General features: G+C 48.2%; 2 protein-coding genes across 2 annotated transcripts; both read right to left on the bottom strand.

The window, feature by feature from the left end:
- Positions 1-10698: 10698 nt before the first annotated feature.
- Positions 10699-11277, bottom strand: LOC128120757 (claudin-13-like). Its single transcript, XM_052754957.1, has one exon. The coding sequence runs from the start codon at positions 11275-11277 to the stop codon at positions 10699-10701; it is 579 nt and encodes a 192-aa protein (XP_052610917.1).
- A 9308-nt stretch (positions 11278-20585) lies between these two features.
- Positions 20586-21131, bottom strand: LOC128120764 (claudin-4-like). The gene has a single exon (XM_052754972.1). It carries the CDS (start codon positions 21129-21131, stop codon positions 20586-20588), a length of 546 nt encoding a protein of 181 aa, XP_052610932.1.
- Between the last annotated feature and the right edge of the window lie 5112 nt (positions 21132-26243).

Here is a 26243-nt window from a genome sequence, read left to right on the forward strand (position 1 = left end):
GACACACATAACTTGCATTTATTCCCGATGTTGTATAGCAGCAGACCCAGCCAGGTGATGATGATGCAGATGACTATCAGAACTCGAGACACCTGCAGGTCCTGTGGCAATTCCAGGCGTGAATTGTACCGCATGCACTTCACTCTCTGGAGTCCGTTAGCCTCACACAAATTCCACAGGCCCTCCCAAAGGCTGGTCTCTTCAGAAAATTTCATCACACGCCAAAAGGGCAGGCCACAGCTGATAATGGCCACTAGGCAGCCCAGCTTGACCAGAGAGAAGCTGGCTGCTTCCAGTACTGGGTGAGCCATGGCTCATACTCCGCTGGACACAGGACACAGAAGACAGAGGGGATCTGGCTTCTCAGCTGCAGGATTCGAAGGCTGAGGATGGAGTTTCAATTTGTCCCTAGTGAGCTGTCCCGAGAACCAGCAACACATGTGAAGGTGACTATAGGGTCAGACTCGTCACCAACAGGAGGGATCTCAGCAGTTGACACAGCGTCCTGGTGAAATAGGTTAAGCTGATATGGGATTTGGCAGAGGGTGGGGAGAGGGAGGAGTTTCAGTGCACAGGCCTCATGGGATCAGATCTCTGAACTCTCTTCAATGTGTGTGTGCATATTGATGTGTATGTGCATGTTCATGTGTGTGGGTACATGTTTCTCTTGTGCACATGTGAGCACACTGTGGACACAGAGGACAGCCTCTGTGGTCATCTTCAAGAACTCTATCCACCACCTTTGAGATGAGGTCCCTCAATGGCCTCCAGTTCACCAATTAGGCTAGGATAGCTGGCCAGGATTCTGGGAAGTCAGGTGACAACCCTCCTAATTCCCTAAGCCATCCTAGGGTACTGAGTTCTGGGGATCTGAGGACAAAATACAGAAAAGGGACATTGGTCAGCTGCACACCAAACAGAGACTTCCTGTGGTCCCCTGTACTGTTATATGTGTGTTCCATCCTGTCAACTTATCAGGATGTAGAATCACCATGGAAACAAACCTCTGGGAATATCTATGAGAATTCCTAGGCTGGGTAACTAAGGTGAGAATCCTCACCCGTGGGCAGCACCATTCTATGGTTTGGGGTCCAGATGAATGAAAAGTAGAAAGTGACTGAGCCCCAGCATCACCTCTCTCTGCTTCCTGACTGTGGATGTGATGTGACCGCCTGCCTCATGCTCCTGCCCCATGACATCCTCGCCATGATGGACTGCATCCTGGGGTCCAAATAAGCCCTTTCTTTGTCCATGATGTTTTGTGTTAGTGTTTTATGACAGCCAGAGAAGGCAAACTGTCTGGATGGTGGTGCAAACTCCTTTAATCCCAGCACTTGGAAGGCAGAGACAGGTATATCTGTGTGAGGTCCAGGCTAACTTTGTATACAGATTGAGTTATGGACCAGCTAGGATAGAGTAACACTGTCAGAGAGGGTGGGGGAAGAAGGAGAGAGAAGGAAGGAAAGAGGAAGAGAAAAAGAAAGAGCACTAAAGCACACTAGAACATAGTCTGAGCTGACTTAAGGATAAACAGGGATAACTTGTACACAGAGGCCCACATTCTGCTCTCCTGCTGGGTGGAGGAAGCCAGGTCTGCTGCTGGGACTGAACAATTCATTCTCAGCTGGGGCCTTCTACAAGGCCAGGGCTCCTCCAAACTACATCATCAGGGAGCTTGCCCAACCTGGGTAGAGCCAGACACCCTACTCTGCTTTCTGCATGGAACCCAAGAGAGCATTGGAGCAGCCACAGATGAAGTTGTGTGTTCTCCAGGAAATGGATACCATTGGCTGCAGGCCAGCACCAAAATCAAGACACCCACCCTCCTCACAATCATGACATCACCTCTGTCATAGGGCAGCCATGATGACACTCAACCTCAAACATACACAACAGCAAACCCATTCCATTATACAGATGACCGTGAGGACCTGAGATACCTGTGGCACTGAGCTGATGTGACCCAGTAGCCATGGTCCTTATACTGCATGCTACATAGTCTGTAAACCTGGTACATTTGTCATAGACCCCGCCTAACATTAGATTCTACCCTGTTTCACATTCAAGAAATATTGTCACCCTTCACATGGTAGCACACAGCTCCAAAGGGCCACCAGCCTGCCCAGTCTGGCCACAGAGGTGCTCACCTGCTACAGGGTCTTGAGAATCATGGCCCAGAGTCACTGCAGTTAGGTAAGGGAGTTAGTGGAGATCTGGGCTGATCTGCAGGATCCCAAGGACTGATGATGGACATAGCAAGTGTCCAGAGAAAACCTTTCCATGGACACAGACAGACACAAAAGCAGACAGAGACTCAGTCCACACCAACAACAATTACCTCTATAGAAGTAGATGTCTGCGCCAGCAGTGTGAGGACAGCAGTTGACAGAGGCATCTGGTGACATAGATTGAGGGTGTCTGAGGCTATGACGGGGTGGGACACAGGGTGGAGCTTCAGATCATGTGGCCTCAGACCCAGCCTATACTAGTTTATGAAAAAACTGTGTGTGCCTGTGTTTTTCTGTGTGTGTGTGTGTGTGTGTGTGTGTGTGTGTGTGTGTGTGTGTATGCCTAGAAGGAATGTGCATGAGGAGACCAGAGGACTACTTCTGACAACATCTTCAGGATGCCACTATCTCCTTAAAGAGAAGGTTTCTTTTTTTTTTTTTTTTTTTTTTTTTTGGGTTTTTTCGAGACAGGGTTTCTCTGTGTAGCTTTGCGCCTTTCCTGGAACTCGGTTTGGAGACCAGGATGGCCTCGAACTCACAGAGATCCGCCTGCCTCTGCCTCCCAAGTGCTGGGATTAAAGGCGTATGCCACCACCGCCCGGCTTAAGAGAAGGTTTCTTATTGGAACAGGGCTCATCAATAATGCAAGACCTCCTGGCCAGGAAGCCCTGTGGCTCCCCTGTCTTTCCCCCTTTGACACTAGATTTTCCATCACATTCTTGAATATGTTGCATGTTTACCAGGGTTTTCAGATTGATATCAGGTCCTCCAAGGTCTACCCCAAACCTTGGTCTCTGTATTCAGAGCCCAGAACAGCAGAGTCCCCTATATGCCCAATCTACAGCAAAAGATTCCACATCATTAAAAGAAGCTCCTTTCTTCCCTCCATATGAGTGCCCACATACACACATTATGTATAACTTATTTATATAAATATTTATAGTATAAAATAATAATTGAGTAAAATAGATCGTCTCTACTCCTTTTTTTTTTTTTTTTGACCTAAGCAGAGACAAGTTTGGAAAAATAGACTGCTCTGTCCCCTGCTCAGTGCACAGCCAGCACATGCGCAGGGCGGACCAGTGACCATTCCCTGGCCATGGGTTGCAGTAGAAGACTCCGCATGGTGATTGACAGGTAGGACTAGATTCACATTGTCAAGGTCTCTGTCCTCCCTACTCCCTCCTTACTCTTTTTTTTTGGAGCTGAGGATCGAACCCATGGCCTTGCACTTGCTAGGCAAGTGCTCTACCACTGAGCTAAATCCCCAACCCCGCTCCTTACATTTTTTTTTTTTTTTTTTTTTTTTTTTTTTTTTTTTTTTTTTTGGTTTTTCGAGACAGGGTTTCTCTGTGTAGCTTTGCGCCTTTCCTGGAACTCACTTGGTAGTCCAGGCTGGCCTCGAACTCACAGAGATCCGCCTGGCTCTGCCTCCCGAGTGCTGGGATTAAAGGCGTGCGCCACCACCGCCCGGCTCGCTCCTTACATTTTTAATGGCACACTCCAGTGACATAACACAGGTCAGCTTTGATCTTACTGTCTTTTCTCCTTGACCTCCACAATGATGATTCTCAGGTGTACTACACCAAGGCCCAGAATTGTCCCCTTCGTCCTCTAGAGAAGTGTCCAGCATGATGAGTTGACAGACTGGGCACCAAGGCTTGGGAGCAGAGGTGACAGAGAAGAACAGTGACATGGCTGGGTCCCTGATGGCATCACTGACCCCAGACCACATTGACCATTCTGCTTTCTACATTGGACCTGAGCATGTCCTCTCCTGAGGGACCCGTCATGCAACATTCCTCCATGTCCAGTGGGAGCTGAAGGTGTCCCCACACACTCTCCTGACACCCATTATCCAGGACAGATTCCAAAAGGAATGTGATGCTGCCCTAAGAAATCAGGGTTTCCCCACAGCCTGCTGTACACTTCCCACACCAAATGTGTCCCGGAGACAAAAGTGTACAATGCCAGGCAACACTGAGGTCAGGTGGGACACACAGAGACAGACGAAGAGAGAGTATCTTAGAGTTTCTACTGCTGCGATAAATACCATGACCAAGAGCAGCATGGGAGGAAAGGGGTTGTCAGGCTGATGTGTCCCTGGTCACAGTCCACTGTGGGGGAAGCCAGGGGAGGACTGAAGCAGAGGGCATGAGGGAAACACTATCAGCCTGACCTCTTATACAAACCAGCACTACCTGCCTAGGGATGCTACCGCTCACAGTGGACTCGGTCCACACACATCAGTCGTTAATCAAGAGAATGCCTGACATCCATGCTTAGAAGCCAATCTTATGATAGCATATTCTCAGTTGAGAGTCCCTCTTCCCTAATGACTCTAGCTTGCATCAAGAAGACAATAAACAAATAAACAAATGAATGAATACATCAGTAAATGCAAACAAAATAACCAGGACACACAGACACACTGGGATAAGTAGAGACCAACAGACAGAAATAGACAACCCTGAGAAAATAGCTCAGCCAGTCAAATGCTTCCCACAACTCATGGCTAAGCTAGGTTTTCAACTTGACACACTCAGAAAGAGAGATCCTCACCTGAAGAACTGACTCCATCAGGTCGTTCTCTGGGCAGAGCTGTGGGGCATTTTCAGGGCTACCAATTGACCTGGGAGGGCCCAGCCCACTGAGGGCAGCACTATCCCTAGGCCTGTGGACCTGAGTTGTATAAGAAAGGGAACAAAGCCGGGCGGTGGTGACACACGCCTTTAATCCCAGCACTCGGGAGGCAGAGCCAGGCGGATCTCTGTGAAGGCCAGCCTGGGCTACCAAGTGAGTTCCAGGAAAAGGCGCAAAGCTACACAGAGAAACCCTGTCTCGAAAAACCAAAAAAAAAAAAAAAGAAAGGGAACAAGCCAGGAAGAGATGTTCCTCACGGTCTCTGCTTCAGTTCCTGCTTCCAGGATCCTCCCAATAAGCTGAAGAAAAAGACACGTTTCTTTCCCAACTTGCTTTGCTCATGGTGTTTATCTCCCTAACAAAAGTGTAAACTAGAACACAGCATGCAGGCATGACCGTGTGAGTTTGATCACAGAACCTACATTTAAAAAGCGAGGTGTGGCAGAGTGGGATTGTCATCTGGCCACTGTGAAGGTGGGGACCAGAAGATGCTGGGATGGAGAGGCCACTCCATCTGGCTGAATCCACAACCTCTAGGCCATTGAAAAGCTCTGCCTGTTGGGGGCAGAGTGGGGTAGGGTCAGCACAAGACCTGTAGGCAGGTGGCTACCTTGGGGACAGAGGCACCAGGACCTTTGTTAGTTCAAGGCCAGCCTGAGCATGGCATCCTTTCTACAAAACTGAAACCAATGCCGGGCGGTGGTGGCGCACGCCTTTAATCCCAGCACTCGGGAGGCAGAGCCAGGCGGATCTCCGTGAGTTCGAGGCCAGCCTGGTCTCCAAAGCGAGTTCCAGGAAAGGCGCAAAGCTACACAGAGAAACCCTGTCTCGAAAAACCAAAAAAAAAAAAAAAAAAAAAAAAAAACTGAAACCAAAAAATACTGGGTCCTGTGACACTCACCTTTAATCCCGGCACAGGGAAGGCAGGAGGAGGTGTGAAGGGAGTCTAGCCCACTGGAGCATGTGGCTCTGGCAGGCCTTGCCCTTCTCCCACATTCTCTCTGCCTTATAGAAAACTGTTAGATTATATTCCATAAACTAGCCACCAGGTCTTTTACTTATTTAGCCACTTCCTGCTCCTGAGGCTAACTACCAAAGTCCAGCAATCCAGAGCCCCCTTTGGGCGCCTGGCAGTGGTGGCACACGTCTTTAATCCCAGCACTCGGGAGGCAAGAGGCAGGCAGATCTCTGTGAGTTTGAGGCCAGCCTGGTCTATAGAGCAAGATCCAGGAAAGGCGAAAAGTTACACATAGAAAACCTGTCTCAAAAAACAAAAAACAAGCCGGGCGGTGGTGGCGCACGCCTTTAATCCCAGCACTCGGGAGGCAGAGGCAGGCGGATCTCTGTGAGTTCGAGGCCAGCCTGGACTACCAAGTGAGTTCCAGGAAAGGCGCAAAGCTACACAGAGAAACCCTGTCTCGAAAAAACCAAAAAAAAAAAGAGCCCCTTTTGGTTCACATAATTAACATGCCCAATTAAATTAAACATCTCATTCTATCTCGGGTTTTCCCAATCTACCTTTATAAACTGCCATTTTCCTATGGGCCACCTCTGTCTCCCCTCTATACAGAGGCAGTCCTTTGTCTCTCTAGGATAATATCCCTTCCCCCTTTTCCTTGTCCTCTCCCACTTCTCTGATGTCCCTTTTATGGTGATTGTGTGTGTGTGTGTGTGTGTGTGTGTGTGTGTGTGTGTGTGTGTGTTTGTGTGTGTGTGTGTGTCCTAATAAATAAAGCTGGCCTGGAGATCAGGGTGTGGAGCCAGCCACGAGGGGCCAGGCTGTGGTGGCACACACCTTTAATCCCAGTATTTGGGATCTCATGCCTCTGATCCCAGTATTTGGGAGGCACAGGCCTTTGATCCCAGCACTAGGGAGGTGGACTATAAGGCAGGAGGAGACAGGAGCTTGGCCCCCCTTTCAGGCTGAGGAGTTGATGAGATGAGATGTGACTTTGTCTTGCTCCTTTGTCTCACTGATCTTTCAGCATTTACCCCGATATCTGACTCTGGGATTTTATTTTATTTTTTTTTTTTTATTTTTTTTTTTTTTTTGGTTTTTCGAGACAGGGTTTCTCTGTGTAGCTTTGTGCCTTTCCTGGGACTCACTTGGTAGCCCAGGCTGGCCTCGAACTCACAGAGATCCGCCTGGCTCTGCCTCCCGAGTGCTGGGATTAAAGGCGTGCGCCACCACCGCCCGGCTTCTGGGATTTTATTATTGAGATCAATAGAACTGACACAACAATTCCCCTTCTTCCTCATACCCTGTCTCCTTTACCACAACATCGTAGCCCATTCTAACAGAGAACTCCCCTTTTCCTCCTCTCCAAAATTACACCTGCAAGGCCGTTTGCTACTGTTTTCTGCCTGAGTCAGAAAGCAGACACTTTAACTTTTCTTCCCCACTTAATAAATGATCTCTCTGTGAAAACAGGTGTTTGAGTGTGGTTTGAACCTATTCCAGAATCGGGGAAGAAGCCCCCACTATTCAGGCATCTTCTTCAAGGCAGATCTCTATGATCCCAGTCAGCCTGGTTTAAAAAAAACAAGTTGCAGGGCAAGGAAGGATACACACAGAAACCCTGTCTCAAAATTTAAAAAAAAAAAAAAATAAACACAAACAAATAAACAGAAGCAAAAGCCCCTCAGAGTGAGGATGGCAGCTGGCAACTCTCATTCTCTGTCTGAGCCCAGAGAGGTGTGAGACAGGATGATCACACCTTCCAGGACAGCCTGAGATACACAGGATGTCCCCATCGGGAACAAAGACAAGGAAGGAGGAGGAGGCAAAGGGAGAGGTTGGGTTCCTCCAAACACTGGGACTGTCACCTGCTCAGCAGCAGGATGGCTCACAGTGTCTGTTAAACAGGCTCATCTTGTTGTACCCAGAGTCCCCAAAGACCATCAAGAGATGAAAAACAATGCCAAAGCAAAGAGTCTTTTTTTTTTTTTTTTTTTTTTTTTTTTTTTTTTTTTTTTTCCGAGACAGGGTTTCTCTGTGTAGCTTTGCGCCTTTCCTGGAACTCACTTGGTAGCCTAGGCTGGCCTCGAACTCACAGAGATCCGCCTGGCTCTGCCTCCTGAGTGCTGGGATTAAAGGCGTGCGCCACCACCGCACAGCGCAAAGAGTCTTTTTATTGTTGGGAGTTAACTCGAGCCTCTCTGTCTGTCTGACACAGCAGCATAGCAAGAGAGACCCTGAATAGCAATGGGGCAGAGTTTTTATACAGGATAAAGCAAAAGAGGGTTTGGGGGTCTACAGACTACATAGGAACAGACTCACCATCGGTTATGTGAGTGGCAATCATGTTAGTAACTATTAATTGTTTAGGTTCAGCTCGGGTTATACTTATCCATATAAGGGCAGGACTGGACAAGTCCTTGGCTTTGTCCTTGAGCTATTGTTGAGGCTGCCTGGCCTAGCGTGTACTGAATGTGGGGGCCTGCTCAGTGGCCCAGGCTTGGTGCATCCTATCTCCCTGTCCCTGCTGACAAGAGCATTGGTGATTCATTGTTTTTTGTTCAGTACCCTCTCAGAAACTGCTTGCTCAGTCTCAGGAAAGTAAAATTGAGGCTTGATCTTTGAGAGAAGACTTAGCAGCCTGTTGTGGCATCTGTTTGGTCCTCTCAATCTCAAAGGACCCTGGGAGCCAAGAGCTGGAGCTCCTTCACTGCATCAGCTGAAAACTTCTGCACAGACAGTAGGTCTATCTACATCCATGGAGGACCCCAAGTCTGCCCTTCCCCAACTTCTCAGTCCCTTCTCTGCACAGCCCAGTGCTCACTCTTCCCTCACTCAGTCTCTAGCCCAGGGCCTAAACCCCATTCCCACCCTTTCTTGGGATCAGAATTCTACAAATCCAGGAGGAAGAGGCAAGTGGATATTTGAGCGTGATAATCTAGTCTGGTCGACACAACAAAGCTCGAGGCTACCTTGGCCACAATTTGAGACCCTGTCTCAACTTGTGAAACACACATACACACACACACACACACACACACACACACACACACACACACACACACACACTGAAAATCAAAGGAGAAGACAAGCTGAGCACCAGCATCCATCTCCCTCTGCTCCCTGACTGCAGGTGGAGTGTGACAAGCCGCCTCACACTCCTGTTCCCATCCTTTCTCTGTTGTATCCCCAATTGTGAGTCAAAATGGACCCTTTCTTCCCTCCTGAAGTCGCCTCTGGATGACATATTGTGCCAGCAATGGGAAAAGAAACAAAGATCCCCAAATTCACAGGAGTCACCAAACCAATGTGGAACACCCAGCACTGCCGTTCCACACACAGCCATCCCCTGCTCCAGAACACACACAGTGGGAGCCTCTGAGGTAGGCCACAGCTGTGCTGGGCAGCCCTGACCACACATGAGGCAGCACTTGTGCAGAAAAACATGATTTAGACAGAAAGAGTGGTTTTTTTTTGGTTGTTTTTTTTTTGTTTTTTTTTTTTTTTGGTTTTTCGAGACAGGGTTTCTCTGTGTAGCTTTGCGCCTTTCCTGGAACTCACTTGGTAGTCCAGGCTGGCCTCGAACTCACAGAGATCCGCCTGGCTCTGCCTCCCGAGTGCTGGGATTAAAGGCGTGCGCCACCACCGCCCAGCTGACAGAAAGAGTATAAGGAGGAGGAGGGGCGAGAAACTGGACCAAAGACCGTGGGGACAAATGCAATTCCAGGTCAGTGTCCATCTGAGGAGACAAGTGTAATTCCAGGTCAGTGTCCATCAAAGGGGACAAGTGTAATTCCAGGTCAGTGTCCATCAGAGGGGACAAGTGTAATTCCAGGTCAGTGTCCATCTGAGGGCATGGCAGATGGAGCAGTTGTCACAGCATGAGGACCTGAGTTCAGATGCAGCACCCCTGTGAAACACTGGTGTGGGGCACACACCTGTCATCCATGCTCTGGAGACAAACACATAGCAGGAACATGCAGTTATTTGGCCCACCAAGCCGGCCTCATAGGTGGGTGCTAAGGAGACCCTATCTCAGGAAACAGGTGGAAATCTGATTGACAGGGATAAATAACACGGTCTTTGGTCACACAAACACACACACACACACACACACACACACACACACACACACACACACACACACACTGCATCTCAATGAACTCAACCAGGCTATACTTCTCCATGAGCTGACTGACTTCCATGTTACCATAGTACCACAGTGACCTCCAGCCAGGGGAAGGTGGTTACCAGTACCCAGGCTTATCTTCTGCAAGCAGGTGGCAGATGTGCCAGAGCCACAGACTATCAGTAAGTTCAGAGGGGAGCTCTGGGACAAGAAGACCTTAGGGAGGATATCAGAAAGGGCCAGGCTGGTGGCAGGATGGGGCAGTCCCTGCTTGCCCCTCCCCCAACAGCCAGCAGCTCTGGCACTAACACCCCAGTGTTAACCTCCAGCCTGAGTCCAGTCACCCCAATACAGATGCTCATTATAGACACTGAAATGACTCCATCCCAGTCCAGCTTAGAGGACCAGTGACTTTATTGGGGTCCCATGTTCATGGGTGACTCATCAGCTGCATCCACAGGAAATGCACCACAACAGTGTGCTGACTCATGACAGCTGCATCCAGGAGGTCCCCTGGGCCAGTTTGCAGCCAGGTCCATGGAGGAGTTTTCTCTCCCCTTGTATCCCCAGCAGTAGTTCCCTGAGGCTGAGGAGGGCACTCGAGGCTTGGAGCTTCCTGGTTCTCCTTCTTCCATCAGGCCAAAGGTGTTTCAGTCAGAGGAAAAAGCTACAGAATAGGTCACAAGGTGGTCTGGGCTGTCTACAGATGAACAAATCCAAAACAAGGAGATTGGCCCACCTTATGCATTGTTGTTGTTATTTGGGGGAGGGCAGCACAGGTGGGCACCTCCCAGAAGGGCCCCTCCCAGGAGAAGCAGCAGGGAGCTGAGCCAGCCCAGGTAGAGTGAGGCTCCCATCTCTGGTTTCCATGGGGACAGTATTTGAGGGTTGGCTATGCCAAGCAGGACATTGTGTGTGACCCAGGACACAGACACCAGCAGCAGCAGACCAACCCCCAGGAACAACACACTAGCCGCCATCATGATCTTTTCTTCGTTGTGGATATTTGCCACACATCCGATGCGTTCATCCCCAATCATGTACAGCAGCAAACCCAGCCAGGTGATGATGATGCAGATGACCACCAGAACGCCCGACACCTGCAGGTCCTGTGGCAGTACCGGGCGAGTGTTGTATGGCATGCACCTCAGGCTCTTGATTCCCTCAGCCTCACACATGTTCCACAGGCCCTCCAAAATGCTGGTCTCTTCAGAAACCTTCATCACTCGCCACAAGGGCAGGCCACAGCTGATAATGGTGACTAGCCAGCCCAGCATGGCCAGAGAGAAGCTGGCTGCTTCCAGTTCCGGGCGACCCATGGCTCATCTCTGCTGAATGCAAGACACAGAAGACAGAGGGGATCTGACTTTCAGCTGCAGGATTCCAAGAGCTGAGATTGGATTTTCACCATGTCCATAGTGAGCTGTCCTGAGAACCAGCAACAGAAATGAGGGTCACTATAGAGTCAGACATGTCACCAACAGGAGGGACCTCAGCAGTTGACACAGCATCCTGGTGAAATAGGTTAAGCTGATGTGGGATTTGGCAGAAGGTGGGCAGAGGGGAGAGTTTCAGGGCACAGGCCTCATGGGATCAGATCTCTGAACTCTTTTAATGTGTGTGTGCATATTAATGAGTGTATGTGCATATTCATGTGTGTGGGTATATGTTTCTGTGTGTCTTCATGGACAGGTAGGCACAAAAGTGTGGACACAGAGGACAACCTCTGTTGTCATCTTCAGGAACTCTATCCACCACCTTTGCGATGAGGTCCCTCAATGGCCTCCAGTTCACCAATTAGGCTAGGATAGCTGGCCAGGGTCCTGGGAAGTCAGGTGACAACTCTCCTAATTCCCTAAGCCATCCTAGGGTACTGAATTCTGGGGATCTGAGGACACAATACAGAAAAGGACATTGGCCACATTCACACTAAACAGAGACCTCCTGTGGTCCCATGCACTGCTATATCTGATATGATGTTCCATCTTGTCAACTTACCAGGGTGAAGAATCACCATGGAAACAAATCTCTGGGAATATCTGAGAGAATTCCTAGGCTGGGTAACTGAGGTGAGAATCCTCACCCCGTGGGCAGCACCATTCTATGGTTTGGGGTCCAGAAGAATGGAAAGTAGAAAGTGACTGAGCCCCAGCATCACCTCTCTCTGCTTCCTGACCGTGGATGTGATGTGACCGCCTGCCTCATGCTCCTGCCCCATGACATCCTCGCCATGATGGACTGCATCCTGTCCTCCAAATAAGCCCTTTCTATGCCCAGGTTTTTTTGTGTCAGTGTTTTATGATAGCCAGAGAAGGCAAACTGTCTGGATGGTGTTGCAAACACCTTTAATTCCAGCACTTGGGAGGCAGAGGCTTTTTTATCTCTGTGAGGTCCAGGCCAGCTTGTATACAGATTGAGTTAAGGGCAGTTAGGACAGAGTAACACTGTCAGAGAGGGTGGGGGAAGAAGGAGAGAGAGGGAGGTAAAGAGGGAGGGAGGAAGAGAGAAAGAGCGAGCACTCAAGCACACTAGTACATGATCTGAACTGAGCTCAAGGATAAACAGAGACAACATGTAGAAACAGGCCCACCATATGCTCTCCTGCTGGGTGGAGGAAGCCAGGGCTGATCCTGGGACTGAACAATTCCTTCTCAGCTGGGGTCTTCCACAAGTACAGAGCTCCTCCAAGCATCAGCAGCGTGGAGCTGGTTCAGGCTGGGTAAAGTAAGACACCCTACTTTGCTTTCTGCATGGAGCCCAAGAGAGCATTGGAGCAGCCATAGCTGAAGTTGTGTGTTCTCCAGGACATGGACACCATTGGCTGCAGGCCAGCACCAGGATCAAGACATCCACCCTCCTCATAATCATGACATCACCTCTGTCATTAGACAGCCATGATGACACTCAACCTCAAATATACACAGCAGCAAAGCCATTCCATTATACAGATGACCATGAGGACCTGAGACACCTGTGGCCCTGAGCTGACGTGACCCAGTAGCCATGGTCCTTACACTGCATGCTGCAGAGTCTGTGAACCTGGTACATTTGCCGTAGACCCCGCCTAACATAGGATTCTAGTCCTGTCTCACATTCAGGAGATATTGTCACCCTTCACATGGGTAGCACACACCTCCAAAGGGCCACCAGCCAGCTCAGTCTGGCCACAGAGGTGCTCACCTGCTGCAGGACAATGAGAACCATGGCCCAGAGTCTCTGTAGTTAGGTAAGGGAGTTAGTGAGGATCTTGGCTGGGCTGCAAGATCCCAAGGACTGATGATGGACATAGCAAGTGTCCAGAGAAAGCCTTTCCATGGACACAGACAGACACAAAAGCAGACAGAGACTCAGTCCACACCAACAACAATTACCTCTGTAGAAGCAGATGTCCGCGGCAGCAGTGTGAGGACAGCAGTTGACAGAGGAATCTGGTGATAGAGATTGAGGGTGTCTGAGGCTATGACAGGGGGTGGGGCACAGGGTGGAGCTTCAGATCATGTGGCCTCAGAACCAGCCTGTACTGCCTTATGTAAAAAGTGTGTGTGTGTGTGTGTGTGTGTGTGTGTGTGTGTGTGTGTGTGTGTGTGTGTGTGTGTATGTGTGTGTACTGTCCTGTGGGTACATGCCTAGATGTGATGTGCATGAGGATACCAGAGGTCTACCTCTGGCATCATCCTCTGGATGGCATCTATCTCCTTAAAGACAAGTTTCTCATTGGACAAGGGCTCATCAACTGTGTAGACCTCCTGGCCAGGAAGCCCTGTGGCTCCCCCTGTCTTTTCCTCCTTGGCACTAGATTTACCATCACATGCCAGAATATGCTGCATGTTTACCAGAGTTTTCAGATGGACCTCAGGACCTCCAAGCTGTACCACCAGCCCTGAATCTCTGTATTCTGAGCCCAGAATAGTGCCCTGAAGACCTGAATCTGGAGCAAAAGAGTCCATATCATTGAAAGAATGTCCCTCCTGTGCCAATGCGTTCAAGAGTACTTTCTACTTATTCTTCTATTAAATTTAGTGTAACTGGATTTATGTTGAGGTCTTTGATCCACTTAGACTTGAATTTTGTGCATGGTGACAGATATGGATCTATTTGTAATCTTTTACATATTGACATCCAGTTATGCCAGCACCATTTGTTGAAGATACTTTCTTTTTTCCATTGAATAGTTTGGGTTCTTTGTCAAAAATCAGATGTTCATATGTGTGTGGATTAATGTCAGGGTCTTCAATTCGATTCCATTGGTCTGTGTGTCGGTTTTTATACCAGTACCAAGCTATTTTTATTACTATAGCTCTATAGTAGAGCTTGAGGTCAGGGATGGTGATGCCTCAAGAAGTTGCTTTATTATACAGGATTCTTTTAGCTATCCTGGGTCTTTTGTTTTTCCATATGAAGTTGAGTATTTTTCTTTCCAAGTCTCTGAAGAATTGTGTTGGGATTTTGATAGGGATTGCATTGAATCTGTAGATTGCTTTTGGTAAGATTGACATTGTTACTATGTTAATCTTACCTATCCATGAGCATGGAAGATCCTTCCATTTTCTGATATCTTCTTCAGTTTCTTTCTTTAGAGATTTAAAGTTCTTATCAAAAAGGTCCTTCACTTGTTTAGTTAGTGTTATCCCAAGGTATTTTATATTATCTGTGGCTATTGTAAAGGGTGATGCTTCTCTGACTTCTTTCTCAGCCCTTTTATCATTTGTGTATAGGAGGGCTACTGATTTTTTTGAGTTGCTCTTGTATCCTGCCACTTTACTGAAGGAGTTTATCAGCTGTAGGAGTTCCCTGGTAGAATTTTTGGGGTCACTTATGTATACTATCATATCATCTGCAAATAGTGAAAGTTTGACTTCTTCCTTTCCAATTTGTATCCCTTTGATCTCCTTTTGTTGTCTTATTGCTCTAGCTAGAACTTCAAGTACTATATGGAATAAATATGGGGAGAGTGGACAGCCTTGTCTTGTTCCTGATTTTAGTGGAATCACTTTGAGTTTCTCTCCATTTAATTTGATGGTGGCCGTTGGCTTGCTGTAAATTGCCTTTATTATGTTTAGGAATGTTCCTTGTATTCCTGATCTCTCTAAGAACTTTATCATGAAGGGGTGTTGGATTTTGTCAAAGGCTTTTTCAGCATCTAATAAGATGATGATGTGGTGTTTTTCTTTCAGTTTGTTTATATGGTGTATTACATTGACAGATTTTCATATGCTGAACCATCCTTGCATCCCTGGGATGAAACCTACTTGGTCATGGTGGATAATTTCTTTGATGTGTTCTTGGATTTGGTTTGCCAATATTTTGTTTGAGTATTTTTGCATCAATGTTCATGAGGGAGAAAAGACAGCCTACAGAATGGAAAAGACCATCACCAACCCCACATCTGACAGAGGACTGATCTCCAAAGTATATAAAGAACTCAAGAAACTAGACATCAAAATACTGAACAATCCAATTAAAAAACGGCTACAGAGCTATACAGACAATTCTCAAAAAAAGAATCACAAATGGCTGAAAGATTTTTAAAGAAATGCTCAACATCCTTAATCATCAGAGAAATGCAAATCAAAACGACTCTGAGATACCACCTTACACCTGTCAGAATGGCTATGATCAAAAACACTAATGACAATCTATGTTGGAGAGGATGCAGAGCAAAGGGAACACTCCCCCACTGTTGGTGGGAATGCAAACTTGTACAACCACTGTGGAAATCAGTATGGTGGTTTCTCAGAAAATTGGGTATCAATCTACCTCAAGACCCAGCCATACCACTGTTGGGCATATACCCAAGAAATGCTCAATCATACCACAAAGATACATGCTCAACTGTGTTCATAGCAACACTATTTGTAATAGCCAGAACCAGGAAACAACTTAGATGCCCATCAACTGAAGAATGAATTAAGAAACTGTGGTACATATACACAATGGAGCGCTACTCAGCAGAGAAAAACAATGACAGAATGAAATTTGCAGGCAAATGGATGGAACTAGAAAATATCATCCTGAGTGAGGTAACCCAAACCCAGAAGGACAAACATGGTATGTACTCACTCAGAAGTGGATACTAGATATAAAGCAAAGAACAATCAGACTGCAACCCACAGAACCAGGGAGGCTATATAGCAGGGGAGACCCTAGGATGACTGTGGCTTATAATAAGTTTTTGTTCTACTCAATTACTGAGCAAGTCTCAATTAAACATTTCACTATTAGGATAAGAATTTATACTGTATCAAGCTGATAATAGAAAATTTAATTAATTAATTTTTTAAAAAAGAATGTCCTTCCTTCCCTCTACATGGGTGCACACATATACACATTTTGAATGGAGGACATTTATATATTATGTAGAATTATAATTTATAAAGAAAGAGCATGTCTACTCCTGTAGCCAGAACTTTCTCTGTGTCCCACAGCCATTCCCAAATAAACACACAGAGGCTTACATTAATTACAAACTGCTTGGGTTATGACTCAGGCTACTTACTAGCTAGCTCTTTCATCTTAAATGAACCCATTTCTACTCATCTTTGTATCACCCTGACTGTCTCCTGTCCTTACCTGTGTTCCATTACATCTTCCTCCACCTCCACCTACTGCCCCACAGTCCACAGCTGCTCCCTGACTCCACATTTCTTCTCCCTGTATCTTTGCTTGGATTTCCAAACTGGCTCTTAACCTGTGCTGCCACAACAGCTTCTTTATTAACCAACAGTAGTGCCACATACTCACAGCATACAGAAAGACCATGCCACAGCATATTATTAATTGATATATCCACGAGGGGACAAGGTGGCAATAACAACCTGCTTTGTTCCCAGCTTCCCTTGTTAGCTCTTAGTCATCAAATGCCCAGACCTATACCAGTGAGCATTCTCCGGACAGTGGGTTAAATAGAAGGTGATTGGGAGGTAGAACTAAATTCACACTGCCATGTTCTCTGGCCTCCCTACTCCCACCTTCTGTTTACATTTCACATTCTTGTGACATGGCACAGGTCAGCTTTGAACTCATCATCCTCTGGCCTTAACCTCCACAATGACAGAGGCAGTCCTTTGTCCCTCTGGGAAAAATATCCTTCACCCTTTTTTTGTCCCTCCCCACCTCCCATGTCCCTTTTGGGGTGATATTTTGTTTGTGCTCTAATAAATAAAGCTCAGACCTGGAGATCAGCATCTGGAACTAGACACTAGCAGCCAGGCAGTGGAGGCACAGGCCTTTAATCCCAGCACTAGGGAGGTGGAGACAGGAAGTGATAAGGCTGGAGGAGACAGGAGCTCAGCCCCCCTTTCAGACTGAGGAGTTGGAGAGGTGAGAGGTGGCTGTGGCTGGCTCCTTTGTCTCTCTGTAATTTCAGCATTTACCCCGAGATCTGACTCTGGGATTTTATTATTAAGACCAATAAGAACTGGTGCTACACTTTCCCCTTCTCCCTAATCCCCTGTCTCTTTACCAGCACATCCTAGCCCATTCTACCACAGACCTCCCCTTCTCCTCTTCAAAATTACCCCTGCAAGGGCATTGGTGCAGCTTTCTGCCTCCAGCCACTGTAACTTTTCTCCACTCGCTTAATAAAGGATTTCTCTGTGAAAACAGGTGTTTGAGTTTGTGCCTATTCAAGGGTTCTAGAGGAAGCCCCCACTCTTTGGGGTCACCTTCAAGGCAGATATCTGTGATTGCAGGCTAGCCTAGTTTACAAAACTAGTTCCAGGACAATGAAGGATACACACAAAAACCCTGTCTCAAAAAAAAAAAAAAAAAAAAAAAAGGTTGTTTTGAAGAAAACCAAACAAATAAACAAAAGCCAAAACCCTTCAGGGTGAGGATGGTACCTGGCAACTGTCATTCTCTGTCTGAGCACAGAGAGGTCTGAGACACGTTGACCACACCTTCCAGGGCAGCCTGAGATACACAGGATGTCCCCATCAGGAACAAAGACAGGAAGGAGGAAGAGAATGAAGGGAAATGTTGGGTTCCTCCAAACACTGGGACTGTCACCTGCTCAGCAGCAGGATGGCTCACAGTGTCTGTTAAACAGGCTCATCTTGTTGTACCCAGAGTCCCCAAAGACCATCAAGAGACAAAAACCAATGCAAAGGCAAAGAATCTTTTTATTGTTGGGAGTTAATTCGGGCCTCTCTGTCCTTCTGACACAGAGGCAGACAGGAGAGTCCCTGAATTGCAATGGGGCAGAGTTTTATACAGGCTAAACAATGGGGGGTCTTGGCGTCTACAGAAGACATAGGAACAGATTTGGATTGGTTGATGTGAGTTGCAACCATGTTAATAACCTTTAATTGGCTAGGGTTAGCTGGGGGTTATAGTTACCCATTTTAGGTCAGGCCTGGAGAAGTCCCAGGCTTTGTCCTTAAGCGGGTGTTGAGGTTCGCTGGCCTAGTATTTACTGACTGTGGGGGCCTGCTCATTGGCCCAGGCTTGGTGCCTCCTATCTCCCTGTCCCTGCTGACAGGGGCATCAGTGATTCACTAATTTTTGTTCATGGCCCTCTCAGAAACTGCTTGCTTAGTCTCAGGAAGTTGAAATTGAGCCCTGATCTCTGAATGAAGACTTAGCAACCTGTTGTGGCTTCTGTTTGGTCCATTCAATCCCTCAGGACCCTGGGAGCCAAAGCTGGGACTCCTTCACTGCATGGGCTGGAAACTTCTGCACAGACAGTAGGGCAATCCGCATCCATGGAGGACCACTAGGGCACCCTTCCCCAACTTCTCAGAGTCCACTTCTCTGCACAGCCCAGTGCTCACTAATCCCTCACTCAGCCTATAGCACAGGGCCTGGACCCCACCCCCACCCTTCCTTGGGATCAGAATTCTACAAATCCAGGAGGAAGAAGCAAGTGGATATGTGGGAGTGATAATCTAGTCTGGTCTACACAACAAGGCAACCTTGGCCAGACTGAGACCCTATCTCAACTTGCTACACACAAAGACACACACACACACACACACACACACACACACACACACACACACACACACACTGAAAATCAAAGGAGAAGACAAGCTGAGCACCAGCATCCATCTCCCTCTGCTCCCTGACTGCAGATGGAGTGTGACAAGCCAACTCACACTCCTGTTCCCACGCTTTCTCTGTTGTATCCTCAATTGTGAGTCAAAATGGACCCTTTCTTCCCTCCTGAAGTCGCCTCTGGATGACATATTGTGCCAGCAACGGGAAGAGAAACAAAGACCCCCGAGTTCACAGGAGTCACTGAGCCAATGTGGAACACCCAGCCCTGCCTTTCCACACACAGCCATCCCCTGCTCCAGAACACATACAGTGGGAGCCTCTGAGGTAAGCCACAGCTGTGCTGGGCAGCCCTGACCACACATGAGACAGCACTTTGAGAGAAAAACATGATTTGGACAGAAAAAGTATGAGGAGGAGGGGCGACAGACTGGGTCAAAGACCGGGGAGACAAGTGTAATTCCAGGTCAGTGTCCATCTGAGGGGACAAGTGTAATTCCAGGTCAGTATCCATCTGAGGGGATGGCAGATGGAGCAATTGTCACAGCATGAGGACCTGAGTTCAGATGCAGCACCCCTGTGAAACACTGGTGTGGGGCACACACCTGTCATCCATGCTCTGGAGAGAAACACACAGCAGGAACATGCAGGTATTTGGCCCACCAAGCCGGCCTCATAGGTGGGTTTAAGGGATCCTATCTCAGGAAACAGTTGGAAATTTGATTGACAGAAACACCTGATATGGTCTTTGGTCACACACACACACACACACACACACACACACACACACACACACACACTATATCTCAATGAACTCAGCCAGGCTATACTTCTCCATGAGCTGACTGACTTCCATGTTACCATAGTACCACAGTGACCTCAGGCCAGGGGAAGGTGGTTACCAGTACCCAGGCTTATCTTCTGCAAGCAGGCGGCAGACCTGTCAGGACCACAGACTATCAGTAAGTTCAGAGGGGAGCTCTGGGACAAGAACTTAGGGAGAGTATCAGAAAGGGCCAGGCTGGTGGCAGGATGGGGCAGACCCTACTTGCCCCTCCCCCAACAGCCAGCAGCTCTGGCACTAACACCCCAGTGTTAACCTCCAGCCTGATTCCAGTCACCCCAATACAGATGCTCATTAAAGACCCTGAAATGACTCCATCCCAGTCCAGCTCAGGGGACCAGTGACTTTATTGGGGTCCCATGTTCATGGGTGTCTCATCAGCTGCATCCACAGGAAATGCACCACAACAGTGTGCTGACTCATGACAGCTGCATCCAGGAGGTCCCCTGGGCCACTTTGCAGCCAGGTCCATGGAGGAGTTTTCTCTCCCCTTGTATCCCCAGCAGTAGTTCCCTGAGGCTGAGGAGGGCACTCGAGGCTTGGAGCTTCCTGGTTCTCCTTCTTCCATCAGGCCAAAGGTGTTTCAGTCAGAGGGGTAACAGCTAGAGAATAAGTCACAGGGTGGTCTGAGCTGACTACAGATTGAGAAATCCAAAACGCAGATTGGTCCACCTGATACATGGTTGTTCTCGGAAGAGGGCCCTTCCCAGGAGCACTCAGAAAGAGTGATCTGGACATTGTAGGATCCCTCACTGGGACAGGCTGGTCATGGTTAGTTGGGGCCGGGCACTACTGCAGCGTCCCTCCCAGAAGGGCCCCTCCCAGGAGAAGCAGCAGGGAGCTGAGCCAGCCCAGGTAGACTGAGGCTCCCATCTCTGGTTTCCACTGGTAGACATTTGTAGAGTTGTACATGTCAATGATGACATTGTGTGTAACCCAGGACACAGACACCAGCATCAGCAGACCAGCCCCCAGGAACAACCCACTTGCCGCCATCTTGATCTTTCCTTCATTGCTCATATTTGACTCATCTGTGATGAGCTTATCTCTGCTTATGTACAGTAGCAAACCCATCGAGATGATGATGATGCAGATGACCACTAGAACTCGAGACCCCTGCAGCTCCTGTGGCAGGACCAGGAGTGAGTTATAGGGCATGCAGCTCACGTTCTGGAGTCTTTCCGCATCACAGAGGTTCCACAGGCCCTCCCAAAGGCTGGTCTCTTCAGAAACTTTCGTCACACGCCACAAGGGTAGGCTACAGCTGATAATGGCCACTAGCCAGCCCAGCAAGACCAGAGAGAAGCCGGCTGCTTCCATTTCACGGCGACCCATGATTCTCTCTCCACTGGACAGAGTACACAGAAGACAGTGGAGATCTGACTCTCAGCTGCAAGATTCAAAGGGCTGAGGATGGATTTTCAACGTGTCAATAGCAAGCTGTTCTGAGGACCAGGTCTCTCTGCAGTCAGACACACAAGCAGCAAGTAGGACATCAGCAGTTGTCACAGGGCCCTGGGTGTTGTAGGAACTTAGCAGAATCACTGTGTGGGATAGAAATTAGAATAAACAGCTATTTTTTAAAAGCACTTGACCTTGGGAGCTGGAGAGATGGCTCAGAGGTTAAGAGCACTGACTGTTCTTCCAGAGGTCCTGAGTTCAATTCCCAGCAACCACATGGTGGCTCACAACTATCTGTAATGAGATCTGGTACCCTCTTCTGGCCTGTAGGCATACATGCTCTATACATAATAAATAAATCTTAAAAAAAAAAAAAAAAAAAAAAGCACTTGACCTTGAAGAATCATTGTGGAAAACAGTGATTGTTTAGCTAAAGGTGCTTTGCAGCCATCCCATGACTTTGGAAACAAGATGCCACAGGCACACCTGAGGCTCTTGTATTATTGGGTATTGTACACAATACATAATACAGGACTAGAGTCATGGAGGCATGTGATACTCTCCTTAGGTAAGACATGTTAAGTCAGAACAGGGGCCTTGGTCTGAGGTAATACTTTATACAACTTTCAATAAATATGCCTTTATATGGCTGTTCAGGGTTCAATCCATCAGAAGAGGCAGAACCTTTCTACTGCCACCTAGGCCTTAAAATTCTATCTTGGAATGCCTTCCTTCTTCAACCTACCCAAACTACATGGTACACCGTGACATTGGCACCCAACGTGGGGCCTTGAAATAGATTAAGCTTGTATGAGGTTTGGTAAAGGGTGGGAAAGAGAGAGGAGTTTCAGTGCACAGGCCTCATGTGATCAGATCTCTGTACTCGTTTTAATGTGTATGTGCATATTCATGTGTGTGGGTACATGTTTCTGTGTGTCTTCATGCACAGGTGGGCACAAGAGTGTGGACACAGAGGACAACCTCTATTGTCATCTTCAGGAACTCTATCCACCACCTTTGAGATGAGGTCCCTCAATGGCCTCCAGTTCACCAATTAGGCTAGAATAGCTGACCAGTGTTCTATGAAGTCAGGTGACAACCCTCCTAATTCCCTCAGCCATCCTAGGGTACTGAGTTCTGGGGATCTGAGGACACAATACAGAAAAGGCACATTGGTCAGCTGCACACCAAACAGAGACCTCCTGTGGTCCCATGCACTGCTATATGTGTGTTCCATCGTGTCAACTTATCAGGATGTAGAATCACCATGGAAACAAACCTCTGGGGATAGCTGAGAGAATTCCTAGACTGGGTAACTGAGGTGAGAATCCTCACCCAGTGGGCAGCACCATTTTATGGTTTGGGTCCCAGATGAATGGAAAGTAGAAAGTGACTGAGCCCCAGCATCACCTCTCTCTGCTTCCTGACTGTGGATGTGATGTGACCGCCTGCCTCGTGCTCCTGCTCCATGAAATCCCTGCCATGACAGACTGCATCTTGGGAGCCAAATAAAGTTTTTCTTTGCCCAGGTTGTTTTGATTCAGTGTTTTATGACAGCCAGAGAAGGCAAACTGTCTGGATGGTGGTGCAAACACCTTTAGTCCCAGCACTTGGGAGGCAGAGGGAGTCTATCTCTGTGAGGTCCAGGCCAGCTTGAATACAATTGAGTTATGGACCAGCTAGGACAGAGTAACACTGTCAGATAGGGTAGGGGAGAAGGAGAGAGAGGGAGAGAGGGAAAGAGGAAGGAAGGGAGAGAGAAAGAAAGAACACTCAGTCACACTAGAACATAGTCTGAGCTGAGTTTAAAGATAAACAGAGACAACCTGTAGACAGAAGCCCACATTCTGCACTCCTGCTTAGTGGAGGAAGCCAGGGCTGTTGCTGGGACTGAACAATTCATTCTCAGATAGGGCCTTCCACAAGGGCAGAGCTCCTCCAAGCATCAGTGGCATGGAGCTGGCCCCAGCCTGCATAGAGCAAGACATCCTACTTTGCTTTCTGCATGCATGGAGCCCAAGAGTACATTGGAGCAGCCATAGATGAAGTTGTGTGCTCTCCAGGACATGGGCACCATCGGCTACAGGCCAGCACCAGGATCAAGGCACCCACCCTCCATACAATCATGACATCACCTCTGTCATTTGGCAGCCATGATGGCACTCAACCTCAAACATACACAGCAACAAAACCTATTCCATTATACAGATGACCATGAGGACCTGAGACACCTGTGGGCCCTGTGAACCTGGTACATTTGCCATGGACCCCACCTAACATTAGATTCTAGCCCTGTCTATCATTCATGAAATATTGTCACCCTTCACAGGGCTGGCAAACAGCTCCAAAATGTCACCAGCCAGCCCAATTTGGTCACAGAAATGCAGACCCATTACAGTGCCTTGAGAGCCATGGCCCAGAGTCACTGCAGTGAGGAAAGGGAGGCAGTGGGGATCTGGGCTCAGCTGCAGGATCCCAAAGACTGATGATGGACATAGCAAGTGTCCAGAGAAAGCCTTTCCCATGGACACAGACAGACACAAAAGCAGACAGAGACTCAGTCCACACCAACAATAATTACCTCTGTAGAAGCAGATGTCCGCGGCAGCAGTGTGAGGACAGCAGTTGACAGAGGCATCTGGTGATAGAGATTGAGGGAGTCTGAGGCTATGACAGGGGGTGGGGCACAGGGTGGAGCTTCGGATCATGTGGCCTCAGAACCAGCCTGTACTACGTTATATAAAAAGTTTATATATCAGCTGGGCGGTGGTGGCGCACGCCTTTAATCCCAGCACTCGGGAGGCAGAGCCAGGCGGATCTCTGTGAGTTCGAGGCCAGCCTGGGCTACCAAGTGAGTTCCAGGAGAGGCGCAAAACTACACAGAGAAACCCTGTCTCGAAAAACCAAAAAAAAAAAAAAAAAAAGTTTATATATCTGTGTGTCTGTGTCTGTGTGTGTATGTGTATCTGTGTCTGTGTGCTGTCCTGTGTGTGCATGCCTAGATGTGGTGTACATGTGGAGACCCTAGGACTCCCTCTGGCATCGTCCTTAGGATGCCATCTACATCCTTTAAGACAAAGTTTCTCATTGGACGAGGGCTCATCAACTGTGCAGACCTCCTGGCCAGGAAGGCCTGTGGCTCCACCTGTCTTTTCCTCTTGGGCACTAGATTTACCATCACATGCTTGAATATGCTGCATGTTTACCTGGGTTTTCAGACTGACCTCAGGTCTACCAAGCTAGACCCCCAACCAAGAGTCTCTGTATTCTGAGCCCAGGACAGCAGAGTCCCCTGAAGGCCCCAATCCAGAGCAAAAGAGTCCATATCATAGAAAGTATCTCCTTTCTTCCCTCCATATGGGTGCCCACTAGCATATCCACATTGAATACTACACATTTATACAATTATATAGTATATAGAATGATAATTTAGAAAGAAAGTGCATGTCTACTTCTAATTGATTGGTCTACCTGGGGACAAGGTGGCAATAACAACCTGCTTTGTCCCCAGCTTCCCTTGCTAGCTCTTGGCCATCAAATGCCCAGACCTAGACCAGTGACCATTCTCTGTCCAGTGGGTTAAAGGCAAGGCTGATTGGCAGGTAGGACTAGATTCACACTGCCATGTTCTCTGACCTCCCTACTGCCACCTTCTGTTTACATTGCACACTCTTGTGACATGGCACGGGTCAGCTTTGAACTCATGATCCTCTGCCTCAACCTCCACAATGATGATTCTTGGGTATACTACACCAAGCCCAGAGCTCTCTCTTTATCCTGTAGAAAAGTGTCCAGAATGATGAGTTGACAGACTGGGCACCAAGGCTTGGTAGCAGAAGGTGACAGAGAGGAACTGTGACGTGGCTGGGTCCCTGGTGGCATCACTGACCCCCAGACCACAATGAATGGTCTCAATTTTCCCCCTTGGACCTGAACATTTTCCCTCCTTGGAAACTACCATACACCATTCTTTCATTTACAGTGGAAGCCAACGGTGTTCCCCACATACTCACCTCATACCCATTACGTAGGATAGATTCCTGTATGGAGTGTGGATGCTGCTCTCTAAAATCTGGTTTCCTCACAGCCAGCAACACTTCCCACACCAAATGTGCTCTGGGGGAAAAAAAAAAAAAAAGACTATGTAAGGCTAAAGTCTATTCAGCACCCAATCCTCTTTCAGAACCTCCTAAAACCTCAGTCTCCATCACCAGATCAGAATGTCAGCTGCTGTGGTCACAACGTGCTGGCACAAACATCTGACTGTGCAGAGATAGTTGGGAGCAGAGACATCTCTCACTCTGAGCCACTGAGCCTCACAGGTAATGGCTCTCTCTGGACCCATTGAAAGTTCATCTTGGCCAGGCGGTGCTGGTGCGACATTTCATCCCAGCACTCGGGAGGCAGAGGCAGGTGGATCTCTGTGAGTTTGAGGTCAGCCTGGTCTACAGAGCGAGATCCAGGACAAGAAAGAAAAAATAAAAAAAGTGAGAGAGATTTTGTCCTTGGAATGCGCTGCCGCTCCAGGGCCAAATCCCACTGTCTCGTCCATCCTGCCACCAGCTGACTCTGAGCCATGGTTCTCACGGAACAAGAGGACATCAGTTTCTCCATGGCAGGTCTGATAGTGTCCATATGCTAGGTAGCACAATGGCTTCCTCCAGTTCTCCAACCCACGGCTATGTTCCATGCAGATGGGCAACTCTCTCTGCTTGGCCTGGGCCGGCTCATGGCTGTCGCTTTGTGGTTTCAGCCTCCCATCTTGCAACGACCTCCCTGTTCCTCTGTGGACTCTCTACTGTCATTCCTGCCCCCATCTGAATGATTTCACTAATGCCAGTGAATTCAGGGTTCAGTTCATTTCGGGTTCCAGAGACCTTCATCATGGGCCCCCGTCTACTGTAGGTAAAGCACATTGAAAAGTGATTGAGGCCGGGCCGTGGTGGCGTGCCTTTAATCCCAGCACTCGGGAGGCAGAGGCAGGTGGGTCTCTGAGTTCGAGGCCAGCCTGGTCTTCAAAGCGAGTTCCAGGAAAGGCACAAAGCT

Source organism: Peromyscus californicus, unplaced genomic scaffold, assembly GCF_007827085.1.
Source record: "Peromyscus californicus insignis strain IS unplaced genomic scaffold, ASM782708v3 Scaffold_2__1_contigs__length_46816999, whole genome shotgun sequence".
In the NCBI taxonomy this organism is placed as follows: domain Eukaryota; kingdom Metazoa; phylum Chordata; class Mammalia; order Rodentia; family Cricetidae; genus Peromyscus; species Peromyscus californicus.

What these genes read in the sequence shown, in the direction of transcription:
- LOC128120757 (XM_052754957.1), bottom strand. Translation starts at nt 11,277, where the DNA reads ATGGGTCGCCCGGAACTGGAAGCAGCCAGCTTCTCTCTGGCCATGCTG.
- LOC128120764 (XM_052754972.1), bottom strand. Translation starts at nt 21,131, where the DNA reads ATGGGTCGCCGTGAAATGGAAGCAGCCGGCTTCTCTCTGGTCTTGCTG.